This window comes from Semicossyphus pulcher, unplaced genomic scaffold (genome assembly GCF_022749685.1).
Source record: "Semicossyphus pulcher isolate SPU_LCO1_2020_fin unplaced genomic scaffold, fSemPul1.0.p SCAF_16, whole genome shotgun sequence".
NCBI classification, from domain to species: domain Eukaryota; kingdom Metazoa; phylum Chordata; class Actinopteri; order Labriformes; family Labridae; genus Semicossyphus; species Semicossyphus pulcher.
In genome coordinates, this window is record NW_027211670.1 from 14,344,079 (window position 1) to 14,365,936 (window position 21,858).

The 21,858-nt window shown below is 40.2% G+C and overlaps 1 protein-coding gene across 1 annotated transcript in view; it reads left to right on the forward strand.

Annotated features, from left to right (window-relative positions):
* The window catches only part of LOC138593144 (protocadherin-15-like), a 211,046-nt gene that overhangs the window by 128,955 nt on the left and 60,233 nt on the right, over positions 1-21,858 (forward strand). The window contains exons 24-26 of the mRNA XM_069664016.1: positions 94-210; positions 3,053-3,193; positions 5,657-5,769. Coding sequence (XP_069520117.1) covers positions 94-210; positions 3,053-3,193; positions 5,657-5,769 — 371 coding nt within the window. The remainder of the gene's footprint in view (positions 1-93; positions 211-3,052; positions 3,194-5,656; positions 5,770-21,858) is intronic.

Sequence of the window (21,858 nt, forward strand, 5' to 3'; positions counted from 1 at the left end):
ACTATGAGACAACAACAACAAAAGGTTTGAGCACTGTTAGCTTAAAATGCTACCTCCATGTTACGATGTTTATCTGTGTGTTTATCTCTCCAGGACATGAATGACTTTTCTCCAGTATTCAGCCGGTCAGTGTACCGAGGCGCCGTCGCCCCTAATGCCGTCAAGGGAACCATCGTAACATCGGTGAAGGCCAACGACTCCGACCCCGCGGTGAGCATTTCCAGCTGCTCATATTCAATCACACTGCTTTTTCACAGTCTGTTACTCAAACTGCGTGTGTCAATGATGCAAGATAATGATGCTCCTCTCCTGTTTTTGTGCTTTTTGTTTCACCCGACCGTGGCTCTTTGTGATCCCTCTGTTGTGCTTTTAACTCCACACATCTTTGTAATGTCGGTGTGTTTATTCTGCCGGCTGTAAAATGAAGGTTAGCTCACTTTAGCGTTCCAGTCTGGTGCAGTTAACCCTAGGTTTTAAAGGTAGTCAAGTGCACATAGAAGGGTCTAAGTGCAGTTTGAATATTGTATCTTGTGGATTTGCTGAGTCACACAGGCCTTTTGTTTGGGCTGCGTAGAGAAATAGCACTCATCTTTATAATGTTAACTGAAAATAACCAACTGGTAAATTTGCAATTTTACTGCAAAGTGAATCCTGGAATAAATATGTACGAAAGACACCAAACAACCAAAAGAATCTGTGCTTCGCATCGCTGCTCAAGGAGCTGTTATTTCCTTGGGAAATCTTTTCCACTTGCGATGTTGCCACATAATCCTCTTTAAAAGCCCCCTGTTCCGTTCACTAATACACTCGCTGTCTCCCTTCATCAGCCGACTTGATTCAGACTCGAGGTTAAAGCATCCACGCAGACTCTCCTGGGTCAAAAAGTTTCATCACATTGCCCGTGCTCTTGGCTTTAGGGTCTCTCAGCGCTCATATAAGGCAGTAAATAGCACCTAAACAGCCCTGGATATACAGTATGTTTAATATTTGGGTTTCAGTGTCGTTTATCCCCCTCAGACCCGAGATTTACCTCTTAAGTACAAATCTTTATGAGAATTTGTCACAGCGGAGTTTTGCTGAGTCACCACGGGCTGTTATCTGAGGGAAGCTTACATTGGACCTGACAGCTCAGAAGTAACTGCAGTGCTTCAACAGAATCTAAGTCCTTTAAGAGGGACCGATTACACAGAATAAGAATAAATGTTTACCTTGTATATGATTAAAGAATATGAATGTTTTCGCACTGCATGGATTTCTTTTCTAATTCAAGTGCAACGTCTGCATACTGAATGCTTAAGTGGTAGAACATCAACATGATTCATCACTGTTTCATGTTCCAAAATGCAAACTGTATACACCGATCAGCCACAACATCATGACATAACATTGATTATTTCATTAGAATGGCTCCTGTCAGTGGGTGGGATATGTTAGGCAGCATGTGACCCAACAAGTGTCCTCGAAGTTGACGTGTTGGAATCAGGAAAAATGCGTAAGGATGTGAGCGACTTAGACAAGGGCCAAATTGTAATTGCTAGACGACTGGGGCAGAGCATCTCCAGAACTGCAGCTCTTGTTGGGTGTTCCCGGTCTGCAGTCGTCGGCACCGACCAAAAGTGGTCCAAGGAAGGAAAACTAAACCAGCGACAGGTTCATGGGCGGCCAAGGCTCATTGATGCGCATGGGGAGCAAAAGCTGGCCCGTGTGGGGATATGATATTGATATTGATGCAAAATAGGTCCAAGGAAGGAAAACCAGTGAACTGGTGACAGGTTAATGGGCGGCCAAGGCTCATTGGCATAGGTTGGCCTGTGTGGTCCGATCCAACGGAAGAGCTACTGTAGCTCAAACTGCTGAAAAAGTTAATGCTGGTTCTGATAGAAAGGTGTCAGAACACACAGAGCATCGCATTGCGTATGGGGCTGCTGAGCCACGGACCAGTCAGGGCGCCAATGCTGACCCCTGTTCACCACCGAAAGCGTCCACAATGGGTATGTAAGCAACAGGACTGGACCATGGAGCAATGGAAGAAGGCAGCCTGGTCTGATGAATCACATTTTCTTTTACATCATGTGGATGGCCGTGTGCGTTTGCGTTGCTTACCTGGGGAAGATGTGGCCCCAGGATGCGGTATGGGAAGAAGGCAAGCCGGCGGAGGCAGTGTGATGCATTGGGCAATGTTCTGCTGGGAAACCTTGGGTTCTGCCATTCATGTGGGTGTTACTTTGACACGTACCACCTCCCTTAACATTGTAGACCAAGTACACCTCTTCATGGAAGCTGTATCCCTAATGGCAGGGGCCTTTTTCAGCAGGATAATGCGCCCTGCCACTTGTTTAAGGAATGGTTTGAGGAAAACGACGAGTTCAAGGTGTTGACTCGGCCTCCAAATTCCCAGGCCTCAAGATGCTCGATTGGATTGAGGCCCTACCTCGCAACTTACAGGATTTAAAGGATCTGCTACTAACGTCTTGGTGCCAGATACACACCTTAAGAGGTCTAGGGAATCCATGCCTTGACAGGTCAGGGCCGCTTGGCGGCAAAAGGGGGACCTACATCCTCGATCAACTTAAAGACCTCAAACGCTGCATGACTAAGACGTGTAGAGATCCTCACATCCCCTGAGGAAAAATGAGACCATGAGTGCAGCTTGTCCCTCAGACAATCAGATACACTGTACAAACTATTTCCTGATATTTTGGGTCTAAGCATATTAAGTGATTGTCGCTCATTATCATTAACTCTCTAGAGGTTTCTTCATGATCATTAGAGAGCCAGAATCCAGACCTCATTTATCCCAAATGGTGACTTAAACTGCACTATATGTATTTGGACAGAGACACTCTGTCTGACATTTACGCCCAAACTAATTACTTTAAATAAACTGTCACAGTCATTACACAGTCATGACTACTCTATACTTTTAATTTGAGGCTCCTTTGCAATAAGTCTGTAAGAGTAGCTGCAATCCAGACAGCATGCAAGAGCCATTTCATCCTAATGTCATTATCATCTTAATGTGTCATCCTAACTGTACTTGTTCTCCCCACAGGGCACCCCAGCAGGTCTAGTGCGCTATAAAGTGGACCAGGAGGCTCATCCGTACTCTGCCAGTATATTTGATGTCGAGGAGAAGACGGGGAATGTGGTAACCAGAGTTAATCTCAATGAGGAGCCCAACCTCAAGTTCAGTGTAAGTATGCTACACTTGTAGCTCAACAAAAATGCACAGTGTACACCTTGTTGTATCTCAGTGGTCTCCAAAATTTGGTCGGGATCCCCAAACTGGTCACATGATTATTGTAAGTCGTTATGAGAGGATTTCCTGGGAGCCAAAAAACATCAAACTTTGACCTCCCACCACAGCCACACTATTTGATGAAAACTTGATTTTACAGTAACAGACTTTTAAAGGTCTAGACATGATACATATGCCTAACAATTTTCATATATGAAGGTGAAAACTCCTCCAGGGGCTGAATTTTGGAATATTTCAAGTGGGCCTGTCAAAACAGCTGGTAACAGGTCAGTTCCATTTTAGAAGTCGACGTGGAAACCTGCCAAACTAAACGGAAACAAGTCTGGGACTGTTACATCCGAGCACAGAGGAAAATGTTGGAGAGTGTGGACGGAACACACAAAAACTGTCGCCTTTACTGCCGTGATCTCAGAATTAACATCATAGTAACGTCCTCGAGTGTCACCATGTGTGTTGTTTACATCCCACACATACGACAGTTGCATACGGCTTGAGCTCTCTGGTGTGCCCTGTAGAGGTATCCCCTAGTAACACGCTTAGCGCACAGAGAAGTATGTGAACAGTTACGTTCATGACACAGGCGGTTGTGTATGCGAACGCAAGGTTAAAAAGCAGAAGTATATCTCCGCCCCGTGTGCGAAGTTTCGTGGGTTTTAGGGCAAGTTAAGGCCACCAAATACGCAATTTACCTTGGACCAGAAAGAATGCTAATAGTAATTTTTTGCATTCCAATAGCTTCCTCGCACCGTTTTGTTGCTCGGGCACTAATGATGTTTATTTCTTTGACTTTTTCTAAACTTTGCCTTTTTTCTTAAGCCAGGCAGGCAAATGGTTTTGAGAATGGCAGTGTCACTATATTTAATTTCAACAGTCTGAGAGGGAAATCTCACTTTTTGACTTCTGCTTCTCGTAGAAATGCACCAGCGAGATGAAATTGCTTTGAATTAAAAAAAAAAAACAATTGCCAATGGAGCCGCATCCTGCAGAAGGTGCCTGTGACTCAGTTACATTTACATAACACTGATCAGAACTGGATACCTATTGGAGTTCTGTGAATGTTTTTGCACCGTCATTATCACACACTTGCATTGTAGACGTTATAACCCATCTACCATGGAGTGGAGCAGCGGTACACTCCAGCATGTAAGGTAATAGCTTACATATTCAATGTATGACATCTAATCCATGCAGTCTACTGTATATCACAATGTATATACAGTAAGCAGCATCACTTGATGTAATTCCCAATCAATTAAATTGATCAATTCCAGCAGCAAACATTTGCACCAGTCCAATAAAGACATGATTACTTTAGATATTTCATCTGATTCATTGTTATTATCCTGTTGTTGGAATGTGGTATTTAGTAGGCAGAGGATTGGGACAACTTCACATAAATTAAGTCATTAAAAATGTATTTGATCATCATTAACAGATTTTACTTGCTTGTTGTGTTTGTGTAAATAAAGGTTTCTTTGTGCGCTCTAATAAATCCCTATCCACCGTACCGCAACAGCTTATTAGTTTCAAAACTGTCTTTTCTCAGCAGCACTCCTCAATGGGACTCTGGGCTTTGCTAATTTTCATCTTTTCATTGGGCTTTAATTAACACAACAAGGATTCAGCGTCCTCTGAAGATGTTTCCCGGGAGACTAATTCTGCCTCATTTGCTCCCAGTAACTCAAACAAAATGAATCAGTCCGACACTTTGTAATGTTTGGATGCTGACGGAGATGAACACGGTGTAAGGTATCATTCTTACAAGGCCAGACACTCTTGTTGACATGTAGCAGAAGTCTGCCTCATTTTCTAGCTTCAAAGGCACCTCTGTCTTTAGGGTTGCTTTTTTTCAGAGACACATTTTTGGATCATGCGTAAGAAAGTGTGCAAGAATAGAAGAAGGTTTGACACAAAAAACAACAGAATAAATTCAAGCCTTCCGTGCAGTTAAACAGTCATTGTGTTATCGAACAAGGCACCGTTAAAGCGTGACTTAATTTCCCGGCTAAATAATAGGGAGGAAACACAATCATTCAATAGCCTAATATTTAAGTTTTCCCCTCATTAAGATTCCTTTGGGTGTAGTTAACCATGGTTACCCCCCAATTAAAAGAAGAAGAAAGGCTAAGCAGGAAAAATAAGCAGACCTGTGGGATACGCACACATCCTGTTCTCTTATTCCCATGAACATCATGTGCTTTTAGAAAGCAGGGAACAAAGATCCAGACATTTATTTTGGTTTGTTATCAGCTGTTATCAGACTCAGCTGCATCCATGTATTAGGCTGTCTCCAAGTCTGCAGACTGTAAATAATAGTGTCTTAGCAATGTTAGCTGGCCTGTGGATATCTACTCAATGCTGTTTTTACATGCGTATCCGTGTGTGTTTGATTGACAGCTGGTGGTGGTGGCCTATGATGATGGCGAGCCTTCAAAGGAAAATACAACTCTGGTCGAGATCACCGTCCTTCAGCCCTCCGTCATTCCTGTGTTCACTCAGGAAGAATACAGGTACACACGCACAAACACGTTTGCACAAACACTGCATACGTAGTTCATGGTATTATTATCATTAAAATTTCTAGTTACACCTGCTGTGATAACATTAAGAACATCATATAAATACAAGAACCAGAGGCTTTTTCATTCATGGATTCATAGATTGCAGTTTGAGCAGCTATTCAGTTGAAACCGAAGAATACTAGCTTACTAGCTAAGAATGGCACTTCTGCACTAACTGATAACTCCATTGTGTGACAGAAGCACTTTTATGCAGTTTACATGTAACATGCACATGCATGTGCTGGCTGTCCTCTTATATAATTGTCCCGTACACACAGTTGTTGTTCCCACGAGTCACTTGTGCATTTGTGTCATTTGAATTTAGCAAAGGAATGGTGGACTCTGCCGCTGACATATCAAACAACTCTTTAGAGAACACCCCTAATGATAAGTAGGATAAAAATGTGTATTATATTATTATATATTTTATATTTACATTATTTAAAACTTTGATGTCAGTTTAGTTTGGCAGTTAAATCTGTGGCCCATGTAGAGAGGCTATAGTCCTCGATGCAAGGGCCCCAGGTTTTACTCCCCAGGTTCGACATGCCTCTTAGTACTTAAAGCTTCAGCTGTGGAAAACCTGAAACAATCAGTCATTGGACATTTTAATGCAGCCATGTACTGCTATTACAATATTTGAAAGAATTCAAAGAAGTCTTCATATTTTATGATTATAGTGGGGAAACAAAAAAACAAGAGGACCCAGTATAGAACCTTGAGGTACTCCACAGCTCAGCTTTACAGCCATTTCTTTATAATTACTTTTATAATTATAATTACTATTATAATATATTTTATATATAGTTTTTATTATTCAAAACTTGAGTGTCGGTTTGGCTCAGCAGTTAAATCAGCAGTTTGGGCTTCAGTAGATGATTGATCTCATTTACATGCACAACATATACTTACACATTTGCTGTTCATTCACCCATGTAAGTGGTTAAATATAACTATGAAGACCTTGCCATGAACCTCATTTACAGCTGCTGTCTTTGTTTAATATACCATTGTGCATTCTGGACACACAAAGCCTATTCCTGTGTTTAGTTAGATAGAGATTATAGATGAGAGCATGTTCTAAATATAAGAGTTGTTGTTGGGCTTGTCGTTTATGAGACCTATGAAATAGTTTTGGGGTTCTTTTACCAAAAAGGAAAGAAATATGTTTGTTAAAGCCGTCCATAACTGATGAACATGCAGTTTACATTGGAGCTTATAACACGCACTGTTAAACTGACCCACACAAGGAAACACACACACACAGTTTGTACTGGCTGTCTTAGCGCCTGAGAATGCAGTCAGGTAGCTGTTGCAACCTTCTGGAGAAATACAAGAAAAAGCAGCTGATATTTTGGATGATACTTGGTTGTTCCTCCTGCTTTTTTGTCCTCATCTTGCAAATTAATTAATAGCATTAATATGTATAATTAAAATATGAGAAATGCGGTTTACCATGCAAATAACTGAATTAATTATAATTAATTTTTCTCTAATGAACAAAAGCAGAGACCGCTTAATACCGCTCTGCCACATTTCATTATTTGCTATTGAAAATATACCCTGGATACTTTCTCTCTTAACTTTTTTCCCGTTTTCTCGACTCAAATGCTCTGCACACATAAACAATAAAACAGAAGGTGCTTATTCTGAACAGCTTGATTGTTGTTTCCTTTCCTAATTCAGTTCCAGAAAAGAACAAAAATAAAATGTAAGAGGTTTAGCAAGTAACTTTTCATGATACAAATCCCATCATTCAATTCAAAGCAAATATTTACAGTGGTAACAACTCTGAGGGGAAGCAGCATGTGTTACCCTGTCTGCTGTAATGTACTAAGAGAATGTACTGTAATACACTAAGAGAAATCAACGCACATTCTAAACTAAAATTAAGCACACAAAAGGGCACATTTGGCCACCTATAACCAATAATCAGTTGTTGGTTGGCTGGTTAATGCATGCAATTTACTTTTTCTTGCGTGCTTGAGTGTCATTTTTCAAATATGGCCGACCATGCCCCACGGCAGTCAATATGCATATAGAGAGCTGCTTACAAACAAAATATATAACATGCATGATGCCCAAAAAAATCATAAATCCTAAACAAACCCAAAAAAGTATGTCTGAGGCTGTAAAACAACAATAATAATACAGGATTAATATCATATTTTTACACACTCTCTTTCATTCACATTAATTAATGACACTCGTACCTCATGTGCCGACACTTACACAGTCTCACTCTGAAGTCATCATTGTAACTCTTCCAGTTGATGCTTGTTTTATGAGGTAATCTCCGGTTTCCCCCCTGTGATTGGCTGGGTGGACGGAGGGCATGAGCGAGGTCAGATGTTAAATTGGTTAAAATGCTTTACTTTTTTATTCTTTTCTGTCCGTTTTTCTCTTTCGCTTTATTTTAGCATCTAATTTCCTGTCTAAGTGTTGTTTATCAGCCTTTCTGTGTATCCATTTGTCCCTCACAGTGACTTTTTGGGAGATGAATTGGCCTCCTTCCATTTGCTCTCCTTGTTACACTGTCTGACAGGCAAAATATCAGACAGCAGGCGTATTTTTCTAAATGTTCCAAAATGACTGTTTTTAAGCGGAAACAACCTTGAGTCAATCTAAGTGAGCTTTTTGTGGCTGATTGTTGAGGGAGAGGCATTAGTTTTGTGTCATGCTTTTTTTCTCTATATTCATTTCTTCCTGTTCCTCTCCTTTTGTTTACCTTCATCACACATCAGAGTGTCCCACAGTTTTGTATGTAGAGTACGAGTTTCTGAATTTTCTGTGATGCAACTCACTTTCACATTGCCGTCTGTCATGCATCATGCAAGAATCACCCAGCTGCCGCTGTGACAACTCAGTATTCAGTGTTAAATTCAACAAAAATAACCTCATTGATGTTGAAAAACTTTTGGTAAGAGAGTTCAATTAATCAAACGTTATATGCATAGCACTTTTTATACAGGTTTGTGCAATTCAGAGAGATTTACAGACATGTACAAATGTAAACATCAATCTTCAATCATTGGACATTTTAATTTAAATTACAATAGTGGATAGAATTCAAAGGAGAATACATTATATTATGTGATTAAAATGGGGAAACTACAACAAACATAAGAGGACCCAGTATAGAACCTTGAGGTACTCCATAGCTCCATTTTACAGTCATTACTTTCACTTTATTTCTTGTTATTACTATTTTACAACCTGTAGCATGCTACACAATTGAGAAGGGAAATCAGTCTCAGTTAGGGAAGTCAGTGTACGGTTTACTGTGTTCTAAAATGTTGTTACTGTCAGGGACATGCAGAAAAAGGTGTAGGTATAGATGTTTTGCTATAATTTTGCTAAGCCTTTCCTGTGATGCAACTCACTTTCACATTGCCATCTGTCATGCATCATGCAAGAATCTCCCTGCTGCCTCTGTGACAACTCAGTATTCAGTGTTAAATTCAACAAAAATTGAACACCATTGATGCTGAAAAACTATTTACGCTTTAACATATAAGTTGCTTTTCTTCATTCAAGCACCCGAAGCTCTAAGCTAATGAGCATGTTTGGGAGTAATTGCGACTTCAGAGCCAAAACAGACACATTTTCCCAAAATTGCAGAGAAAATTTAAAGATGTCAACGTTTGTCTTTCACACAGAGAGCTGCACAATTCTTCTCTATTTTAGGAAAAGGGTTGGAGGCAATAGAGAGAGAAAGAAATATGTCAGCCAGCCATATAATGCTGCATTTATGAATATGTAACATAGCTTCCAGCTAAAGGTACGTGTGCCTGCCTGCGTGAGTGTGCACCTTTTAAACCTTTGTGAGTTTGTTAATAAACACACAGCTCACATTAATGCATGCAGGCACACATCTTGTTGTTTGTGCGCTGTGAAAGTCCCTTTCTCTGGGTATTTGTCTTTTGGACATCTCTTTTTGTGCATGTCTGACTGTATTTAAGTCTGTGAGTGAGAGAGAGAGTGTTCTTTGTTCTTGTAATTCCATGTTGTATTCTCACAGAGTACAGTGCACCAGCTTTGAATTAATTACTCCAGCTTTATTGAATAAAAGCTTACCATTGTACCAGTGTGGTTTTAAGAGCTTACTAATGCAGTTTAATTATTTTGCATGGTTATAAAAGAGAGGCATCTGGCCAGAGGCAAGGCCGAATATTTATTTGTATTTTTATATAGCTAAAAGGGGATCTGTCAAAAGTGAATATTAACTGCGTTGTACTACTTTAAACTGCAAATGTGAAATCCTTTAATGAAACATGCCTTATCTGGAAAAATAAGTTAGTCATCACATATTGTCTGTTTGTTGGTTTGTACATTTAAATAATACAACATTAAAAACAGTAAAAATCCCCATTTGGTTTTGACCACACATATCTCAAGACTGCTACAGGTTGACACAAACATACTTAAAGGGACAGTTCGAACAGTTGACATAAGGTATAATACACTACACGTCATGTGTAGGAAAACAATATCCTCTAGTCACCCACCATAATATTATATTTTCTTTTATTTGTTGTCTCTTCTACAAACCGCTGATACAAACAGCTGTTACGATACCGTGCGCTGCATGTGTAGGTATACAGGGCTGTTGTGTAGAGTAAGACACAGTGCCGAGGGAAAGGGCTGTCTGATGTCAACATGAAGCTGTGACAAAAAACTACAATACAGCATACACTTAAACTGAAATGTTTGTTTATATGTAGCACTTTTTAAAATGGATAAAGTACTTAGTACCCCTGACCCCGTCTGTAGCAATGCTTAGCTTAGTAGGAACGGCTGGTTTCTCCTAACAGGGACCGTGCTGACTGTTATCTACTGCACGCAGTACACTTGCTATTGATAAGTACCTCATACAACCCCACTTCAAAAAATCTGAACTATCCCTTTAAAATGTCAAAACTTATTAATTGATGTGTATTTAACTGCAACAGACAGTTAGAAACCACAGAGGATGGCTGGGTCGAGAGATTTGGTGGGCAATATGTGGACAACAGAATAATGTCACTCTAACCTCAGTGTATCAGAGAGAGAAGGAAGCAAACTCTTATGACCACTGAAGAAACATTGAAAACAAACATGTTACGTGAAGTTCAGGCCTCTATAGAGAATCACAATACTTCTAAACACCCTGGACGTTCAGAAGTGTTGATGAAACAGCTTAGCTTATAGTGATGTCTTTCAGGTTTAGCTCAGTCGGAGGAGCAGGCCCACTATGTACAGAGGCAAGTCCTCGATGCACCAGCCCCGGGTTCGACTTTGACCCTCGGCCCTTTGTGCATGTCATCCCAACTCTCTCATATCTGAGTTTCCTGTTTCTCTTCTGCTGTCCAATTGAATACGTCAAAAAAATGATACAAATTTGTGCATTTCAGCTTCAAAGATGTTTAGGATCGTTGACATACATGTTGGGTGAGCAGTGGGAAAATGTCTACAATTTCCTACACTGCATCACGGCAGCTGAAAATCTGCTCCTTAACCTTATAGAGTCAGTGTTTCCTTTCATATCTACTGGGATGTACAGAGCCTAATGAAAACTAAATTTACACACTTTACAAAAGGTCCACAAAATTGCAAATTTACTAAGCATAGCACAGTCTTTCAGTTTGCCTTGCCGTTATTGTAGTAGACATTGTTCGTTGTTTTAAACTCTAAAACCTTTCCAATGTTATGCAAAGGAGGTTTGCAGTTTCGTCATGTTTGACGTGATAATACAAGCTTTCTGTTCAGAAAACATTAAAGTTGAAAATGTTAAGATATAAACATGCACAGACACTCTCTTGCAGGTACACATATGCTTACAGTGCACTCAGTCTGAACACCAGTGAAGCGTGGCTTTGCCGCTGTAACCTGCTGTTTGTGCATATTCACTCTGTACCTCTCTAATCCAGTAAAACAGTTAACAAGCCGAGGAGGAAGTTTGTTAAATCTGTGGAGCGACTGTGTGAGCGGAATGATTTTCTCACTGTAGCACCATCCTTGCACCTGCAGAATTAGTATGCAGCCAGTATCGCATGCGCATGAATAGTTATCAGCACCCAGAGGCAATTATCAGCATGGGGTTAAGTGAACAGAAACAAAATATTGCTTTTTCAAAGATTATTGAAATCTACAAAACCCTCCCACCTCTTCCCTTGCGTGTGTATGCATGTGCAACCATACGAGCATGTATGTGTCTTATTTGTTTTTGTCATATGTGTGTATTTGTGTGTGTGTCTGTGAATTCATGCGTGGGCTCCCCCCCCCATGCTGTCAAAATGCCTCTTAGCCTGTACTTTGTTAATGAATCTAATTAGAAAGTAGGGATAGAGTTAAGAGCCAAAACACTTCTTCACATCAAAGCTTTGTTTTTAATCTAGACATTGAGTGATCAAAGATGGCAATATGTTGCTTTGTCTTGCATCATTACAAAGATAGAGATAAAACTCTACACCATGGCAAGGGATTTAAATAAATCTGGTCGTATCTGTCAGTTTCTCTGCACTGATACAGACGTATAGAGTTCACGCTCTGTCGAGGAATCACAGGCAGCCAGGCTGGAGGTTGTAGTTTTTATCTTATCAGCCAGCTGGGCAATTTTTAATCCAGTGCACTTCCAATTTTTCCTTTAAACAACAACCACCCTATTTGTCTGCATTGAAGGTAACTGAAAATAAAAGGAACTTTGTGTTCATTCTTTTATAAAACGATATAGACTAATTGTAGATGCATGTAACTTCTGGCAAATCTATCCAGTGTTAAAGGATCATAACTGCAAAAGCCTGAGTCCTTAATCTTACACTTTGAGTGTGACAAAATAGACTTCTCCTAACATTCTCTTACATTATGCACACAGCTTTGAAATAAACAGAGCCGGATTATAGTGGCGGAAACAACAAAAAACACAAAAGGATCCAGAATAGAACCTTGAGGTACTCCACATCTCCGTTTAATAGTCATTACTTTCTCTTTTTTATTATTACTGTTTTACAATCTTACATTATGCACATAGCTTTGAAATAAACAGAGTCAGACTTTTATTGATTCTTCTTATAGACCTGATAACTTAAATTTAAAGCGTGTATTTGCTTTTGACAATGTTTTCATTAGAATTTAACAACTCAGTATTCAGTATAAAATTCAACAAAAATCACCTTATTGATGCTGAAAAACTTTTTGTAAGAGTGTTCAATTAATCAAACTTTATATGCATAGCACATTTTGTACAGGTTTGTGCCATTCAGAGTGATTTACAGATGGCAAATAAGCAGATAAAAACTACAAATGTAAACATTAATGCAACTGTATAAAAGGTCTTTGAGTTTTGTAAAACTATAAAATCCTCTTTTCACTTCCTCCCCTTATGCTTCTCCTCTCATGTCTCTTAAAGCTTAAGCTGTGGAAAACATGAAATACAAACATCTCTTCATTCATGGGGCATTTTAATGCAGCTGTGTACTGCTATTACAATAGTTGAAAGAATTCAAAGAGGAAGTCATAATATTTGATGATTATAGTGGGGAAACGACAAAAAACACAAGAGGACCCAGTATAGAACCTTGGGGTACTCCACAGCTCAGTTTTACAGTCATTACTTTCTCTTTATTTCTTGTTCTTACTATTGTACAACCTGTATCATGCTGCTCTTCTCAGAAGGGAAGTCAGTGTGAGCTATACTGTGTTCTAAAATGATGTTACGCTCAGGAACATGCAGAAATAGGTATAAGTATAGATTTTGCTAGAATTTTGCTCAGCCTTTGAAGCCAGTTACAAATTTTTTGATCTCACGTTTCTATTTTCTTTATGGATGCACTCATTCTAGACAACTATTCTCCCTTGACTCTTAAATTCGACCCTTTTGTTACTTCTTTTCTGTCTTGCTGTCTGTTTATAGAGGCAACACCCCATTTCATGCGCAGTAAACTATTTTCTATCAAATTAAACTTCTTCCCTGCCAAAATGAAAGTCCCTGAGGCCCTTAGACATTTTAACTATGAGGTAAACACATCCTCCCCCATGTGTGTCAAAAACAAGCACGTCCGATCCATGGCTCTATAAATCCGGGATATGTCTAACCGATTCAGTTGAAGGTTACCTTGTTGTGTTGATGCGCACAAACAGGCAAGTGCACGTAGAGTGCTCCTGGCAATGTTACGACTGTGACAACAAATGGCAAACAACCATGGTGTTGTTATTTATAAGATTGCTTGCAGCTGGGAGAGAGGCGAGAGAGAGGGGGTGAGGTATCGGAAAAAAAGAGAGAATGAAGAACAGATAGAGGAAGATGTAAGGTGGGGATAGTGGGGAGAAGCAATTCAAAGATGTGCAGTGTGAGTTTCAGATATCGAAAGTAAAAAGTATGGAGTGAGAAAAGCTGAACAGGGAGAATGTTCAGTAAAAGTTTTGAGGGAAGAAGAGAGGAAGCGAGTGACTGCTGCTGGAATAAACCATTTCAGAAACACACTGAGGTTGATCGACAGGCAGCACACACGCTGACAGATCAACATACAGGAAGAAAAGTCTTTAAAGTGGCAGATGAGCTGACAGGCCGACAGATTGGAGTAGATTGAAGCAAACAAGCAGGTAAAGACTCGAGTAGAGAAGCGTTATGACGCAGATGGACAAGGAGATACGCAGACAGGCAGGCTGACACTGTAAATATACTGGTAGGTTGATAGATGACACTCGTAGAGTCAGTCAGGTAGAGCGACATCTGTGCATTGCTGTACTGTAGATATGAGGGCACACTTTCCTTTTGTTTGTTTCGGCTTTTGGTCTGTCTTTTATAGCCTTCTGTGTGGCTCTTTTTTTGCTCTTTCCACTTGACTCATCTTCACCCAGCTGCTTTATACATGTTGGAAATAGTTTGAAAGCATCAAAAAGCAGCATTAAACACCTTATTTCGGCCAATGCAAGCAAAAAAAAAAAACACCTAAAAAAAGCATGAAAACTGTGATTTACATGCGTGATGGCTGACAGATGGTGACAAGTTCTTTAAGGCTGTAATCCAGCAGAAATTCAGCTCAACAGTTTGTATCAATTTGAATATTAATTCTACCTGTATCATAATGTAGGAACTAGATTAGGAACACTCTTTTAGAAGACACAGCTGGTCCCCTTTTAAAATGACACATCTCTAACGTCCTTGTTCTTGTGCCCTAAAAAATAGTCCTGATTTGGATAAATGCGACTGTTTCTGCAGGTTTGCGTGACCATAAACCAATGTCATGGTGTCGCCTGTGAATCCCTTGAAGAAGATGGTAGCCACTGTCAGATTCAGCCCTCCTCTTCTCCTCCCGTTTGTAGAGACGTACCTTGTTCAGCTGGTTATAAAACTGTTGCGACAGTTTTCTTGGCTCTGACACAGATTTCAAAACCAACAAACCAAAGAAAAAACCCAAGATGGAACTCCAAATTTGGATGTCTTCTTGAAACCGAGCAACCACTGCTGACAGTTTTACACAGCGGATCTACTGTATGTTGCCCTGAAAGTCCAGCTGCTGTCAAGTTTTATGTTGCAGCCTGAAATAACCTCAGGTTACTGGCTTCAGTGCAGAATGAGCATCAGCACAGGGAGAAAAATATGATTCAAAATGTAGTTTTAGCCAGCGCCGAGAAGAGCCTATCTAGGCATCATTCCCCAGATCATATGTTGTTGGATTTTTTTCCATTATACAACAACTTTTTGGACTTTTTAAAAGTGTGCAGAACTAAGACTGTAATTTATCTCTGTGGAGATGACCCGCCTGGTCCCATACTCAACAGCACCATGTCTACTGTAGAAACCTTCAGGTTTCTGGGACCCACTGTCTCCAAGGTCCTCAAATGGACCTCCCACATTATGGACACTAAAAGCCCAGCAGAGGATGTACTTCCTGCGCCAGCTCAGGAAGTTCAACCTGCCTTAGGAGCTGATTTCTACTCCGCTATAATCCAGTCTGTTCTGTGTGCTTCAATCAATGATTACTTTGGATCTGCCATCAAACAGGACTGCAAAAGGTCATCGGAGCTGACCTGCCCTCCATCCACGACCTTATATCAGTCCAAGATCAGGAAACAGGGAGGAAACTAACTGCAGACCCGTCTCACCCCAGACATAACTGTTCCTCCCCTCTTGTAGGCGCCACAGGGCACTATACGCCAAAACAACAAGGAATAAGAGCAGTTATTTTCCCCAGGCAGTCACTCTGATGAACACATGACTTAGTCCCAGAGCGTCGGGAACAATGCATGTCCAAAACACTTAGACACAAACACCATTTAAATTTTGACCTACAGATAATTAGTTCTAATACACAAAAGCTGAAATAAAGTTCTATCTTGGCTTTCCTATGGAAATAAAGTAGATACCCTACTGAGATCACACAAGAAAACATGGTAACATGGAAAAATGTTTAGTTGTGTCCTTTTTGTCTCTCGCTGTTTGAACACAGTCGTTACATATTTCAGACTCGGTTTTCTTTGTCTGAAGTGGATCTTTATTTTTTTTAATGGATGTGGTTTCTTCAGTCAAGAAATAAGGACAAAGGATAATGAAGAGAGGGAGATAGGAGATTGATGTGCTGGTTTCAGGAGACAGACACAATAGACTTGGTTTTTGATTAATGAATATAACAAGCTGAATCATTACCATCTCCGGATGTCCCTTCACCCTCTTTCTCTCATTCGCTCACGGAAACGAAGTTTTGAAATTCTAGTCACTCTCGCACACATCAAAATGTTTCATTAAAACAACTCAGGATGCAAAGTGAGCACACCGGCACACAAACGTGGATGAAGATGAAATGTTTAAACCTCTGCAGTCTGTTTTTTTATTACAAGCTTCATAAGTGCAGACGGACTAACAATATACCAGGACACTCATATATATAATGACAACCCTTGTGTATTCAAAATTCACATTGCCAACAGTAGTCTTACCTGTTAAACTTCCTTTCTGAAGGTTTGCTCAGACCACATCAATTGCAACACTCTGGCATCCTTTTAACCCCTTAATTGCAATCACTTTCCAGCAAAAGGTGATTATTTAGTTGTTGTAAATCAGACTGCAGAGGCTGTGACTTGCTAGTTAGAATGAAGATGTGTTGGCTCTGGAAGATATTTCATGTGTTAAGTTGGGGGGACATGTTGGGCTGACTGATTTAAAATTGGTTTTACACATGCGTATAAGTACCAGAATAAGCTGTTATCGCCTGAGGCTATGTTTTAGGTCTGATTTTGCACTTAAGTATTATGACTGTTCTTTTATGACTGTGTTTCCCCTTTTTAAACCTACAGCATGTGTAGTGTCAGAGAAGTAATAAGTCCACAACCTATTCGTGACAGCATCGTACAATACGATGTGATATGATACGAGGCGATGCAATACGATGCAATACGATATGATGTGATGCAATGCGATACGATGCGTTGCGATGCGATGCGATGCGATGCGATACGATATGATGTGATGCAATATGATACAATAGGATGCACTACGATATGTTGTGATATGATGCAATGCAATATAATGCGATGCGCTATGATGCGACATGATATGATGCGATGTGATACGTTGCGATGCGCTATGATGCGATGCGATGTAATATGATATGATGTGATGCAATACGATGTAATATGACATAATTTGATGCACTACGATATGTTGTGATATGATGTGAAGCGATACGATATGATGCAATACGATGCGATGCGCTATGATGCAACATGATGCGATACGATGCAATACGATATGATGTGATGCAATACGATGTAATATGATATAATATGATGCACTACGATATGTTGTTATATGATGTGAAGCAATACAATACGATGCAATACGATGCGATGCACTACGATGCGACACGACATGATGCGATGCGATGTGACACGATATGATGCAATATGATGCGATGCGATATGATACGATGCTATACGATACAATAAAATTCTATATGATACAATGCAATTCAATAAGATACGATGTGATGCAATATGATACGATATGATACGATATGATACGATACAATGCAATACGATGCGATTCGATATGATACCACATCACGCAACACAAGGCTATACCATATACTTTATTGCCCTTGTAGGGAAATTTGACTTGGACTCAAATTCTGCATACATTTAGCTACATGTTTAGAAAACATCAAACAACAGCACATTGATCTGACGTCATTGTTGCTGGTTGTAGCTTAAATAAAATATGGTCAAATCTTTTTTTCTCATAGTTCAAGTGAATTCACATTATATGAGGAGTCGGTTCTTTTATCCAATAGGATAAGTTTAACAAAAATGTAAATACCATGTTTTTTATTTTATAGATTTATTTTGAGGTTTTTAAGCAACAGTTTTACAAGCATGCTTGGTTGTGACTTTTAGCTTCTGTGCTGTCAATGCAAGAAAATGGGAGGCGCATAACAGTCTCACGGACACACAGATCTGCTGAATATAAGATTTTTACTGTAACAGACTCTGCTTTTCAATAATTCCCCACCCTGGTGCGGTTATTTTACCTCAAACACATCTACACAGACAGACTGACTGTTTCATCCCTCTCTTGCTCTTGTTTCATGTTTCTTTGTCTCCATATCACCTTCCCTCTGATAGCCTCTTTTGTCAACAGCCCTTGTATATATTGTAGTCCTCTTACTCTCCCCGCTCTGTCTCGCATATGTTTTATGTATCGGCACTTCAACAAAGCTCCACTCAGGCTGCTTTAGAGATACCGAGCCATTTGACTGTCATTTGACAGTTACGACAAGACTGTCAGGCGAAAGGTGAGAAAGGGGCCACGAGAAGAGACAAAATATGCGGAGACACTTGCCGACGGTACGCGGAAAAGAGAGAAGCGTTTTGGGAGATACAGAGAGAGCTGTAAAGACCAGAGAGAGTGATTGACAGAAAGAAGGAGTGACAAATATTGAGAGGTCGTGTGTGAACAGGTACAGCAGAATGGAGACAGATAGGAGGGAGAGGGAGAGTGCCAGAGGGTGCAGGAAATGAATTTTGATTATTCAGACTGTGCTGAGCAAAAGAAGGAAAACACATTAGTTACCCGGCCTTGCAACTGTGGTAAAACAACTAATACTGGTTTGCAACAACATTTTTAACCACTTCCAACTGTTCACATGTAACGTTCTCAATCCCAAAAGCAACAGTCAGAAATATCAAATTTGAAAGGTGTTGTAAAATCACAACACCTGCCTTATCAGTTTGGATTTCAACCAAACAGCTCTTGGAAATTGTAGGGACAAGTGCAGTGAAAATTGAAGGCCATGAGTAATGAGAAATGGACACAGCGGGGAGGAGGAGTAACGTACAGCCTGTGAAGGTTATTACTGCAGGCAGTTAAGACGCCTCAGTCAACAGTCTCCTAATGAAAATCCAACACTCAATTAGCAACCCTCTGGAAAGGGTGAGGAGGAGGAGGGTGCGGGAAGATACAGTAACAGATGTGTGGGGGAAAAAATGTCTTTAGAGTTGGTGTATAGGGGTCAGCGCTGCAAGGCTGCTGACGGCGCTTTGTCAAAAGTCAAACTTATTCCAGGCAAAAGAACACAGAGGTCTTATTGGATATCTGACTTTCTTTACTACATTTAAATTATCTACCTTAAATACATCACAGTGGTTGAGGAGAGAGAATTAGTGTTTAGGTAATTAACTTGGAATTATTTCCCAAAGAAATACACTCTACGGTAATATCATAGAAGGATACTGCCATGATGTTGCCATGATCATTGGGTTGGACCAATCATTGTTGGCAAACCCAGCAGCTACCCTAGTTTAGCTACCATTATGTAGCAGACAAAACAGCTACGACATGCTCAAAGAATCATATTTTATTTGTTGTAAACAATACTGAAGGGGCTCATAGTTGGATTCTTAAACCGTTATAGAATCCCCTTGAACATTTATGGACAGACCGCCTCAAAATCTGCAGAACTTTCCCTCGATTCGACTTATTATTGCATCTCATCACACTCTGATGGCCGTGATTGAAACTCCCCTTTCAAGACATCATGGCCATTTGGAACAGATTGTAAAGGCTTAGCAATTTGATGTTGTTAGATTATGTGACATATGAACTTCTGGACTAGAAGTGGATAATGTATAGATTAAGCCCGATATAAATCCTGAGTTAGTCGGACCTAACTCAGACCTCGGACCTAATTTTTTCACTCATTTGCCAGAGCTGCTGTTTGTTTAAGGAGTTCAATTTGAGGAGGGTTCAAATGCCCGAATAAATGTCTGAAAAATGTATGACCCGAATGTTGGACAAACCAAGAGACTTCTTGATTTTGGGCTTTGTTATCGCTCGGTTAATGAGTGACAATAAATTGCCCGTATACGTTACGTAGTTGTGAATGTGAGTGTGAAAGGTTGTCTGTCTCTAGGTTTCAGCCCTGTGATTGACTGGCGTTCAATCCATTGTGCACCTCTCGCCCAATGACAGCTGGGATAGGCTCCACCCAGCTAGAAATGTTTTGTTCTAAGAATGTTCTGAGAAAGTTACGTGCGATGTTCTGGTAATGTTGTGAGCGGGACGTTTTTATTTATTTCCCAGAATGTTCCTTTTAATAGCAGAAGAACGTTCTCTGAAAATCTGTGAGAATGTTCAAATCACATTTCAGGAACGTTTTATAAATCACGTTCTGATAGTTCGGGCCGTACTAACATCCTGAAAAGATCCTCAGAATGTTGCAGTGAGCATGTTCTACCGTTGTTTTTATGTGAACGAATGTTTTATAACAGGCGTTCGTACATCCCAGGCCTCAATAACATCCTGAAAATATCTTCAGAATGCTGCAGTTAAAACGTTTTGTCTTAGTTTAAGTTCTAACGTTACAAGAACTTTATTTGAAATGTGAACATCCTTAAAACGTTCTTTGAATATTAGATTAAAATGTTTTCTTTTGAACGTAATTAGAACTTGTTGGTCATGTCAGCCAATGCCCCTCCGCGACCCTAAAACAGGATAAGCGGTAGGGGTGGGAATCGCAAAGTAACTCACGATACGTGGCCTGCGATAACGATGATATCACAATACAGTGATTCTGCCATAATTGATATACTGCAAGACAATCATACAATGATACATCACGATAACTTCTTCTTCAGCCAGTTAATTTCTGTTCACGTTACCCTCATTCATGCCGTAACAACACCGCGAAGAGTCGTGAAGTAGTGACGCGGCCGATAACTGTACTGCGCGAGTCAGGGTGACGATATATTGCCGTATCGATATTTTGTCCCACACCTAATAAGCGGTATAGATAATGGATGGATTTTTGCTGGCTTTGTGGCAGTATGAATAGTTCCATTATCTTATTTTCCAGATCTGTTGTCAATCTATGCAATGAGTCTAGATATTGTTAGAGTCATATGGTTGTGTTGAGTAAGACTTGGCTGACACAGACCACACTGTCAGCATCTTCCCAGCATTGCGCACACACATTTATACTTCTTCCTTCTTCTTCTGGCTAATAAGATCTAACCCACTTGAGATTGCCTCGATGTCTCCCAGGCACGGCCTCCCACACCGAACGGTATGTCACAGAGCACATCAAACATGACTGTCACATGAATAAAAAAAGAGGCTCTGTGGGAGAGCTCTAAGAAAAACACAGAGGACATTGCAGCTGGTGCGGACAAGGAAAAAGGAAGATATTAAAAGACGTGACAGAAGCGGTAAAGAAAGAGAGAAATGAAAAGGAGCCGTGGGAAGAGGGACGGAAAGAATAATGACAAGATGATGTGTCATATGTGTCTGAAAGAAGCAGGCGAAAGGCGAGAGAACCTAATGAGTGAGACAAACAAATGACCCACAGAGAGGAGCAGGGCATCATCACCAGCATCAATCCTTGTAGATGTGTCCACTGAACGCTCTCGCAGCTGTATTAAGGTTTATATCTTGTAGCCCACATTCTGCCTGTGTGTGTGCCTTTCTGTGTGCACAAAAATCAGCTCACACTGTCTCAGAAATTGAAAATCACTGCAGGGTAAGTCTTTGATTTCTAGAACTGAGACCACAGAGTTGGTTTTTTG